Below are 12001 nucleotides of genomic sequence, written 5' to 3' on the forward strand. Positions count from 1 at the left end.
TACTAAAATATTTTTTTCTCTTCAGATTCACAAAGTCCAACAACGAGTTACAGTGAAGAAAGCTCTGGCGTTAAAATATGGAGAAGAGCTTGCTCGAGCAAAAGCAGTGGCAAGTAAAGAAATTGGAAAACGAAAACTGGAACAAGATCACATCAGAGTAAGTCAGTCACATAAACTTGCACCTTTCTTTAGTCAAAAAGCAATAACAATTTTGTTTAGCTAACTTGAGTCCAGAATTTTCAAATAGAAGCTCAAGTGGGAAAGTATTTTAAAAGGTGAACTGTGAAGAAAAATCTAGTTTTTTTTTCCATATACACCTCCTATGTCGTAATATATAAGCAGTCTGAAAGTTTGTTCCAGAAGTCTTCTCTGTTGGATTTTTACATTTGGAAGTGTTAGGGTTTTACTTCCATCTCTTTGCTGGAGAAAATGAATAGTGCTATAATAAGACTCTGGCCTGAGCTATATGGGGAAGGATTCCTGCATGTTGGTGACATCACTATTCGGCTCCTTCAAAGATTTTGCCCGAGCCGTCCAGCTGAGACAAGTAAGTGATGATCTGATATTAATAATCTGAAAAACAAGCTGAGGAACGCAATTTGGAAGAAAAGCAAAGCTCAGAGACAATTTGAGGCAGTTTTTTGTAAGTTATATATATTTTTTTGTTTTCACTTTTTTATATGTATTTGCTTTACATTTTACATGTAAACTTTGGTAACCCAAATTTGTGTGCTAAAGATTTATAGAGTGGTGTAGACTAATTTTAATAGAAAAATCAGCAAACATTTCAGTGGAATTGTGGCAAATTATGTTGTGGTTTTCCTGGTGTTTTTGTTTAAATTTTCAGGCAAGAGTTTAAAATATGTACTTCTAAGCTGAGTCAAATGTTTTACCCTGTTTCATTATCTCCTGTCAATATTTCAGTAAATGCAAAGAGATATTAAGGGATTTTTTTTTCTTTGTAGCCAAACAAAATGTTGAAATTGGATCATTCCCCTGCATCAAGTCCAAAAAAACATTCAGCAGAATTGATTGCACTGGAGAAGAAACGACTACAGCAACTGGAGTATGAGTATGCCCTAAAGATTCAGAAACTTAAAGAGGCCCGTGCACTTCAGATCAGGGAACAACCAAATATTACTCCAAATGCAGAAGAGGAATCTGAATTTGTATTACCTCAGCCATCACTTCATGACCTTACACAAGACAAACTGACCCTAGACAGTGAAGAAAACTATTTTGATGATGAAATTTTGTCTAACTCAAACAGAGAACGAAGGAGATCTTTCAGAGAATCCAGTTCTTTTACTAAACCTAATCTTAAGCACATGGACACCCCCAAACAAGAAATAAACAAACTTAGTAAAAAAGCAGTGGAGGAACCTGAACTTTTTCTTGGGTTGAATATTGATGAACTGAAAAAACTTTATGCTAAAGCTGACAGCTTGAAAGAGCTGCTTATAAAAAGTACTGTTATTATGACTTCTAAAGAAGAGTTTTTATGTGGTCAGGTAAACTTGTGCCTCAACTCCTTTTTTTAATACTTAACTTGTAATTACATCATGGTGATTTGCTTTTTTTTTAAATGAAGACTAGGTTTTTGCTGTATTATAGTTCTTTAAATATATATTTGTTTCCTAGGAAATTTTGGTGGATATGGATATTATTACGGCACAAAGTAAACAAACTGAAGTGAGACCATTTCCATTTGGGCCATATCATAGTCCCCTTCTAGTTTTTAAATCCTACAGGTATGAAAGCTATATTATCTGTATGTGTGGCTTCTTTGTTTATGGAATATTTTAATTGCTTTCAGTGCTGTCTCTATTTCTTCTTACAAGTTCTATAACACCACAGGTAGATTTGGCTTAAGAACAGCTTTTGTAACCTTAGTTTGGGATTCTATTCTTTGGAAGATTTGACGTTTTAAAGTTCTGTGTGTGATGATAGGTTTTACGTGTCATGCTTAAAAGTTTAACTTTCTTTAACCAAAAGTCATCTTAAAATTATTTTTGTGCTTCAAAGAAACAGGAAATTTATCTCTAGTGACTTTAATTATTCCTTCATTCATTACCTATAGGGCCCCATTTTGGTGCAGCAAGATGGACCTAAAGGTCTATGGCATTTCAGTTCCATAAAATGAATTCTGTGCTAGATTTAAGCAAATTCTAAAAATGGAGGATTACATTAAATTAAATACAAAAATTAACACCATCAGTGCAATGCTCCTTTTATTTGTTTTATATTAGCTCTTATGTTACACTGCCCATAAATTTACGATATGCTGTAGATTTTTGTATTACAGCATTGTAATACAGTGGGAAGGCAGAAGCTGAAGGATAACATTCTTACAGTAACAGCTTTTCTGTGCTTTCAATATAGTACAGACTATCTTGATTCCCTTGCCATACTAGAAATTGACAAACTTAAAATGCTGTCATAGTTTAGCACTGAATTTTATATTAAAGGAAAAACCACCAAAACCATCTGGCTATTAAGACTCAGCTCATACTGAGTTTCTGTGCACCTGTTCTTGAGGCTGTCTGATATTGAGCTTTTAGTACTATGACTTCTGAGGTTATTTAATCCTTAGCAATGTGCTTTACAGCTCTGCTTGATGCCAATTAAGTGCAAGAGCACAAGTCTCCAGGTTTGCATTAGATCTTAACTCTAATATGTAACTCTCCCTACAGTGTGTGCATTAATTCCCCATGTGCATGTAATGAGGTTTGGTGACTGAAGGGAGAGCAGGATATTGGAGTAGAAATCTATGTGGAGGGAAAGAACTGTGCTTCTGTGTTACTCTTAGTAGGTCAGCTGTATTTCTACTCTAGTCAGCTTTTCAGAAATGCAAGATACTTCCGGAAGCAAAATACAATTCCTTTTTAAAAATTTATATTTAAAACCACTTTTCTGTTTGTCCACCAGGGATTCACATTACTTTTTTTTTTTCTCTCCCTTTAGGTTTAGCCCCTATTTTCGAACCAAGGAAAAGCTTTACCTCAGTTCAGTATCCTACAGCAATATGATTGAGCCAAAACAGTGTTTCTGCCGTTTTGATTTAACAGGCACATGTAATGATGATGATTGTCGGTGGTGAGTCCTTTTCAGCTTTGTGCATTTGTACCAAATCAGAAGTTGCAGAGGTTACTGCTGCCAAGAGATGAAAATAGACATATCTGATTCTTAACGAGGTCTGTCTGCAAGATGTACTGTTGCCTTCCATTCTAAATCTTGTCTCATTACGTACTTGCTTGCGTAAATTCACTTGGCAGGAAGAACATCAGTGTGCTAATTCCAGTCCTAGAGGGAGATCTCTTTTATGTCTGAATTTGGAAAAAGAAAGATTGCTTGAGTGTTTGAGGATTTTGTTCACCATTATGTCAGATCCTGCGGGGTGTACTTTAGGTTCTTTTGTATTGAGGTGGGAACTCTCTTGTATCATAATTACTGCAGGGTCTTTTGTTACCTGATGTAACAATGGATGAGGAAACATACATTTAGCACACTATAAATAAATTAGTAACATCTATAGTGTGGAATTATTTAATAAAAGATCCTATTGTAATGCAAGAGATCAGTTTAAAACTGCTTTGGAAGAACTGCATTAAAATCTGTGTAATTTGAAGGCATATCACTAACTGGTGTTACCCGTTATATTAGCAATGGCCTGTTCATTAGTGAGCTGTTACTTGCCTACCATGCCTCTTGAACCATTGGAACCTCTCAAATGATGAGGTTGATCTGACTTGACCGAAAAAAAAAAAAGTGAAAGTGAAGTATTGATTCAATTACTCTGGGTATATAATCTGTAACCAATAGCAACTAGATTATTTCTGAGAAGAATTCTCCTACCAATACACAAGGGCATGAGACGCTCGACTCCCGTTACTTTTTGGAGGAAGATCATATGAGCAAACCTAGCTATTTTAAGTTAGACGTGTTCTCCTTTACCAGAAGTAGTGCACATCTATTTCTTGTACGCTGTGGTAAGACTATACCCAGGATACCTAAATTGGTCTACACAAACATGCACTGAAATAACATCAGTTATAATTGGCACCTTTTTGTTACATCCGTGCAAGTGTGTATTTTGAAGTGTGGTCCACACACTGACTTGTACTGAAATATCAAAAGGGGTGAATTAAAACCATGTTAATTATTTTATTGCAAGTTTGTGTTTAAGCAAGGCCTAAAAGCATACTTGTTAATTAGTAGAAATTTCAGGGCACCTTACACGTTGTGCTCCATAGACATCTTTTTAATTGTTAATTTTTTGTTGTTTTCTCTGTTTTTAGTGGGGTTTAAGTAACGCTTGCTGATTGTGGCCCTGATATTAAATATTTACTTTGGTAATATTTTGTTGTCTGAGAATCCTTTTTTTAGTCTAACTTTTCAATTTTTTTAGGCAGCACATGAAAGACTGCACTCTTAACCGAAAGCAACTGTTTCAAGACATTCTTTCTTACAATTTAACGTTGATTGGCTGTTCAGAGAAAAGCACTGATGAGGAAATCGGCATTGCAACAGGTTTTTAAGTTTGTTTCCTACTGAATGTAAAACAGGGCATTTTTTCCCCCAAAGGATAACTTTTTTATTTTCATTGGAAGTTCTAGAATTAAAGAATCATTGCAGTTTTTCTAGTGGTCATTGTATACATCATAAAATGTTACTGTATGGAAATGTGGAAAGCCATTTTTGAGTCAGTCAGTCCATAGTAAATTTCTTAGTAGTAGACAGTAACTCCTGCATTCAGGAAAAACTCCTTCTTTATTCAGGAGAAAACGCTCCCTAATTTCACTGGGCATTTCACTCAAACAAGAAATGAAGAAGACAAGATCTCATGGGGGGGGAGCAGAAACCTTTACCTTCCTTTTGTATTGCTTATATACTCAACTTGATGAGATGTTGTGCTTTATTAATGGAACTAGGTATAGTGTGAATAGGCACCAGAAAAGCTTCTTCTACAATCAAGACACTTAATCATATTCTAATCTATTCTTGGGGCTAGATTTAATGATGATTATTTTGAGCCAAAGTGTACATATTCTCTTGGGATATAGGATCAGACAAACCCTTCTCTAGAGATAAGACTGATGACTATGTAACTTTGCCACTTACCCATCCAACTTTAACCTGTTTAAAATATTCTGAATATTAATGTTTTTAAACTTAATGGTGTATTGGTGTACACATTTTTTAAATTGGAAAAATGAAGCAAGATTTCTTAATTCCTGTAATATGCTCTCTATTGATACTTCTGCTTTGCCATGCCAAAAAGCTCGAGATAAACTGTTGGTTTTAAAAAGTATATATGATCTATATCATTCTGCTACTAAGAGACTGAGCCTGATGCCATTTTTAAAAATCTAGATACAGTTTTGGAGAATGTCTTGTGAAATTATGCAAATTTGAGGAGTGGTCTAGGGTTCAGTAGAGAAATTGATTTCTTAAACATCATTATTCTAAAAAAGGATCTTTTTTTACTGCAACCATGTTGGATTGTTATAAATGAATTTTTAAAAACAATGTACTTTTCATCGTATAGGATGACTATATTTCATTCATTCTAGATAGTGGATGTGTACTGTTCAGTTTCATTTTTCCAGTTCTCTTAGCCAAATGCAAGGGGAGGAGCTTAAATCAGGATCTAAAGAGCTAGGGAAAGTGGTGAAGTTCCATGTTCCTTCCCCTTCCCTCGGATGTCTCTTCCCCATCTTTGAGGAGTAATGGGATGAAAGTAACACAAGAAAGTCAGACTAGAAAAATCAGAAAGAAATCTGTTTGTGAGATGTAATCTGTAGCAGTGGCTTAGAAAGCACATATGGAAGCCCCCTTTTTTAAGGATAGTTACACGTAGATTAGGCCAAAGTACTGCAGGAATAATCTCGGGGATAGATAAAATCGTCCTAATATATCTTTTCTGAATTCTGACTTCTATATCCAGCCACACTTCATAAGCATATTAACTTGAAATGACCAGCACTGAAATAGTGGTGGTGGTATTTATATTGTCATTAAGCTTTCTGCTGAGATTATGTCATGTTTTAATATTTCATAAATGGCACACATCTATTTATAGCTCTGTCTAGTTAAGTTATAATCTTGGTCTCATTTTAGAAAAATATGTCGAAAAACTTTTTGGTGTAAACAGAGATCGAATGTCAGTGGATCAGATGGCTGTTCTTCTTGTTAGCAATATCAATGAGAGTAAAGGTCACAGTAAGTAGTTGTTTGATATTTTTAAAAAAACAGCCTATTATAGTGTTAGCATTGTGTATGAGCTTGACAAATTCTTACGATAGTATTGTAAAGAGAAGATCTGCTACTCTATTTAAGTTCATTGCACTGAAACATATGGTTATGGTCTTCTGTCTTTAAGCGACTTTTGTTATAGGGTAAAAATTTCAAAAGTGACTTGTGCACTCAGGAACCTAAGTCTCATTGAAGTGTCATAAACAGATAGCTAAGGGTTAATGTCTCTTTCACCTGAAGCACCTGACCAGAGGACCAATCAGGAAACCGGATTTTTTTTCAACTCTGGGTGGAGGGAAGTTTGTGTCTGAGTCTTTTTTCTGTCTGCCTGCTTTCTCTGAGCTTTGGAGAAGTAGTTTCTGTTTTCTAATCTTCTGTGTTTCTAAGTGTAAGGACAAAGAGATCAGATAGTAAGTTATATGGTTTCTTTTCTTTGGTATTTGCATGAATATAAGTGCTGGAGTGCTTTGATTTGTATTCTTTTTGAATAAGGCTGTTTATTCAATATTCTTTTAAGCAATTGACCCTGTATTTTGTCACCTTAATACAGAGAGACCATTTGTATGTATTTTTCTTTCTTTTTTATATAAAGCTTTCTTTTTGAGACCTGTTGGAGTTTTCTTTTCTGGGAAATTTCAGGGAAATTGAGTCTGTACTCACCAGGGAATTGGTGGGAGGAAGAAATCAGGGGGAGATCTGTGTGTGTTGGATTTGCTAGTCTGATTTTGCATTCCCTCTGGGTAAAGAGGAAAGTGCTTTTGTTTCCAGGACTGGGAACGGAGAGGGGGAGTCACTCTGTTTGGATTCACAGAGCTTGTGTCTGTGTATCTCTCCAGGAGCACCTGGAGGGGGGAAGGGAAAAAGGATTATTTCCTTTTGTTGTGAGACTCAAGGGATTTGGGTCTTGGGGTCCCCAGGGAAGGTTTTTCAGGGGGACCAGAGTGCCCCAAAACACTCTAATTTTTTGGGTGGTGGCAGCAAGTACCAGGTGCAAGCTGGTAACTAAGCTTGGAGGTTTTCATGCTAACCCCCATATTTTGGACGCTAAGGTCCAAATCTGGGACTAAGGTTATGACAGAAAGTCAATGGAATCTATACTTCTAAGTCACTTAAATATTTCTGACAATTTTACCTAAAACGACTAACTTTGAACAAAAATACATTGGTTTGTGGATGCAAAAGCAAATAATTTCTGTGTTCTGGTTGGTTACAGCGCCTCCATTTACAACTTGGAAAGACAAAAGGAAATGGAGACCTAAGTACTGGAGAAAACCTGTTTTAGATAGTAGCAGCAGCAGTGAGGAAGAACAATCTTTGGGACCTATTAAATATGGTAAGGCAAAATTGTGGTGTGCATTAGAAATAACTAATGGGGGTGGGAGGGAAGTTGTAAGCACTTATTCAGATAAAGCATACATTTGCTTCAGTATATGACCCATTTATATACTCCATGCATAACCTTCTTGACTACCTTCTCTTCATTTGCCTGTTCTTTATTCAAGGATGATTAAATCTATGTATGTCTATTTTAAAAAATGAATAATTTTAAAGGCTTAGTAGGAGCTCTTATTCCCTTCTCTTAAAAGGACCTTGCTAGAATGTTCTGGATCATCTGAGATTGGAGAGATTTCCCACATGATTTTTACCGATGGCACAAATCCCCACAGAGTGAATCCTCCAAGAAGGATCTTCAGAGAATCAGACTCGTTTTGTGATGAACTTTCTCCTATGAGCTCTGCCTCACTCAGTGCTGCCCTATAAATTATTCCTAACCAGTCTGATCCTGCAAAAGCAGCCCTCTACACTTGCCTTTTTCCAGTTTTCACATTGGGACTAAAGCCAGTTTTCTGTGCCATACTTATTGCTTCTTTCCATCTTTAAGGAGACAGTACCTTTACCTTTCTCTAGATGTGGTGGGTGGCTATTGTCCGGATACCTTTCAAATACAATTATTTGGGAAGTCTGTTTGATAGTATTTTCACTCATCTTAAGTATACGATTAATTAGTTCAAGTTCCACTGTGAAAGGTAATCTGCATGCTGAACAGACACACTTTTTATTCTTGCAGCCAATCCTGTAGAACACAAAACAAATGTTCGAGCTCTGGATGCTGTTGTGACTCCAGATGATGTCAGATATTTCACAAATGAGACTGATGACATTTCTAATCTGGAGGCGAGTGTACTTGAAAACCCCTGTGATGTACAGCTTTGGATTAAACTTGCATACAAGTACTTGAGTCAAAGTGAAGGGTAGGTTCTTATCTGTATGCAAACAAATCTGTTGCCCTTTTATATATATATATATATATATATTTTTTTTGTTTGATGCTTTTCACCTGTGCTACTGTAATCAGGTTTCCTTCCTGGTGTCAAAGGACCCTTTGTTTCTTTGACAAAGCCGCAAATACCTTATTGCTTAAAAGCAGTTAGAAAAAACTTCAGATTAGATCTCTTGCTGTACACAGTCCAGTGCATGAGTAATAAATTATATTTGCATTTTAACTCCAGACAGGTTTTTATTTCAGAGTGGAAGTAGTTGAAATAAGAATTAGTAAAGCAGTAATTGCTTAAAAAATGAACAGTTTATAAGATAACAGTGGAATAAATTTGTCCAGTTCTGTGAATTTTTACATCGAAGTAAGTATAATAGATGGAAACACTGATTTTAAATCTGCCTTTTAGAATGTTTGGGATGGCATTCTAAGACAACTTGTACTCAAGGTGCCTTAAACTGACTCACTAGAGTAAGAACTGCCAGGTGTTTTTATAGTTTTTAATCTATGTGGGAAAATGGTAACCTAACTCCAGTGTGTTTTTCGTGTAGTAATTTTCTTGCCTTTGGAATTCTTAGTACAGTATATACTAGATCATAAGCTGGTTCGTTTATAAGCCAACCGCCCCTTCCCCCCCCCCAGGGGATAAGTAAAAATGCAAAATTTTTATAACCCATTCATAAGCCAACCCTGTAATTCAGGGGTCAGCAAACTTTGGCTCCTGGGCCATCAGGATAAGCCGCTGGTGTGCCAAGATGGTTTGTTTTACTTCAAGCGTCCGCAGGCATGGAGGTAAACCTAAGTAAACAAAGTGTCCTGGCATGCCAACTGCTTACCCTGACAGGCCAGGACAGCAACTGGTGGGGAAACTTTGGGGGCAGGGAGAAGCTGGGAGTCAGGGGACTAACCTCTGTGACCACCCCCAACATGACCCCACCCCTAGCCTGGGACCCCCACTCTCTCCCCTTCCCACCTTATCTGGGGAGGGCTAGAGGAGGATGTCTCTGGTCTGGCTGGAGCTGTTCGGGCAGGCCTAGCGGTGCGGCTGCAGCCTGCTCCGGCAGGTCAGACTGGGTGGCGCGGCTGCAGCTTGCCAGCCCCAGAGCTGCAGCTGCTTCAGAGGCTGGGGGGAGAGTATCGTGGCCAGAAGTGGAGAGACTCTGGCCCAGGCTCTTCCCTTCTGGTTGTGCTGCCTCTCCTTGCTCCCTTTTATTGGGGAGAGGGTCTATGTCCCACCACTCCTTCTCTATACCCGTTCATTAGCCAACCCCCTTCTCTGGTGCTTCCCTTTTTTACTAAAAAAAATTTGGCTTATGAACGAGTATATACAGTAACTGTTTTTCCATTTTCCTTAACTGATTAGAATTAGAGAATCAACATATTTTTGTTTTATGGTCAAAGCATTCCAGTAGTAACTTGGTCACTTACGATTGAGTAGGCTGTTTCATTCTAAATTTCTTAAATCGTAAACTGTTCCAGAATGGGATTGTCTCTGCATGTGTGTTTGTGTAAGCCATAGTAAAAGAGACCCTCATCCTAACTCTGGCCTCTGGCCACTACTGCACTATAAATATTTAATAAGCTTCCCTTCTAAATGAGAATTATTTTGGCAATCATGGACAAAATTTAACTCTTCATTCCTTGGCATAAGCACGTGAATATACCTCTTCCTCCGTGTTTAAAGAAAAATCTTGATTTTTGAGCTCAACAATTTCAGTTTTGGTATTTGTGTAATCTCCAGTGAGGAACTTACTGGCTCCCAAATTGATCAGGCATAATTCCTTGTAATAAAGTGAAAATAGCATCATGTGCAATATGTAACTTAACAAATTTAAGTAGTGTCATTATCAAGATATGTGCAAGCTTGCACATAGATGGATGTATATTTCAAATAGCATGCATATTCTAGTGTATGAACATTTGAGTTTTTGCATATTTCCTTGAAAAATCAACTTGAAATTCAGTGCAGAAAAGTTAATTTAAACAAATCAAGAAATTTAGTCGCCTTCAAAAATTAACATCTAGATAATCACTACAACTGCTGTTCAGCCCCATCTACTATATTGTGTGGGTTTGTTATATATATATTGGCGTGGCGTAACCTAACCACTTACTGAGTTCATTTAAAAACTCTCCAGGCACATCCCAGCAGTGGAGTTATTACTATTAGAATACTAACTTTGAATTTCGTTAAGTTGTTAGTGCTAAGATGGAGAATTTTAACAAGCTTCTGTATTGACTGTAATTGCAATATGAACAGTGGGTACAAAGCTGATTTACGTGAGGAAGTACAGAGATCCACAACCTTTGTATCAGTTGTTGCCAAACTGAGAGATTCATGGGGGAGCCATGAGCATTTAGGGAAAAATTTTTAATTAGTATGCCCCCCTCCCCAATTAACTGACTATTAAACAAGGCTTTAAAAATCACCTTCATCTTATCTATTGGTGTACACTAGTGGTTTTCAACCTGTGATCCATGGACCACTAGGGATCCGCAGACTAAGATTTCCAAATCAATAAAATCCCTGGCAGTGCTGCTTCCATTTGCTTTCAGTTATTTTTGTGATTCTGGGTTTTCAGGAATGATTTCTATGAGAACTAAATATGGATATCATTTAAATTTGGAAAACTACTTATATCTGGTGTCTGTCTGACAGCAGCATTGCACAGTCCTTATGCAGTTTGAAACAGGCCCATTCTTCTCACTAAAATCTTAGGCTGTGTCCTAACATGCAAAAAATCCATATGTTCAAATTATAGTTCTAAAAACCCGGATTGGATTAGATAATTAAACAAACTTTATGAAATTTGAGTAAAGTTGCACAACTGTCCAAATTCTAGTGTCCCTCTTGAATCTGGTGTCCTAAGTTGGTGGTGGTGATGGTTGTATTGTTTAAAGGAGGGGTATGTGCCCACCCCACAGTTCTCAAGTCTATGTAAGGGAGACACTGTACGAAGTTTGGGGACCACAGCTCTATACTACCAAGGATTCAGTGATAACTTGCTAGGGCCAGAGAGCTGACCAAACTATCATATACATGGAATTTTAATCCAAAATTGTTTAGTTACATTGTAGAGCACTCTAAATGTATGCTGCATTCCTTAAAAACATGGACACAAGTTGTTTTGAGGGCTGCAGGGGAAGGAGTTCCAGTGGGCAGGATGGAACTTCCTTCTCTGAAACAACTCTCCTGATGATCTGGCTGTTAAAAGGTGAACAGGCCCATTATGACTTGTGAATATATGTCCATTAGCTGATTTGCAATGTTTTTGATTTGTTGAGATACACAGTAGAAAGTCTGTTTGCATATAAGTAATTTCAGAGGTTTGTATACGTGACCCAAAGCACACACAAGGTGTTTTAATTTTATTTTGAATCTCATGCATAAACGCAATCATTTAGGTCTGTGTAAAATAATTCCTAAATACATCCTTCCCTCAAATAGAATAAATATGGCTAGCCTGAGAA

The 12001-nt window shown here is 37.1% G+C and overlaps 1 protein-coding gene across 1 annotated transcript in view; it reads left to right on the forward strand.

Annotated features, from left to right (window-relative positions):
• Nucleotides 1-12001, forward strand: part of ZFC3H1 (zinc finger C3H1-type containing) — a 61767-nt gene that overhangs the window by 28681 nt on the left and 21085 nt on the right. The window contains 8 exon segments of the mRNA XM_030548732.1: nucleotides 26-157; nucleotides 966-1511; nucleotides 1642-1751; nucleotides 2965-3096; nucleotides 4409-4530; nucleotides 6121-6222; nucleotides 7469-7588; nucleotides 8324-8507. Of these exon segments, the coding sequence (XP_030404592.1) occupies nucleotides 26-157; nucleotides 966-1511; nucleotides 1642-1751; nucleotides 2965-3096; nucleotides 4409-4530; nucleotides 6121-6222; nucleotides 7469-7588; nucleotides 8324-8507 (1448 nt within the window).

This window comes from Gopherus evgoodei, chromosome 1 (genome assembly GCF_007399415.2).
Source record: "Gopherus evgoodei ecotype Sinaloan lineage chromosome 1, rGopEvg1_v1.p, whole genome shotgun sequence".
Taxonomy (NCBI): domain Eukaryota; kingdom Metazoa; phylum Chordata; order Testudines; family Testudinidae; genus Gopherus; species Gopherus evgoodei.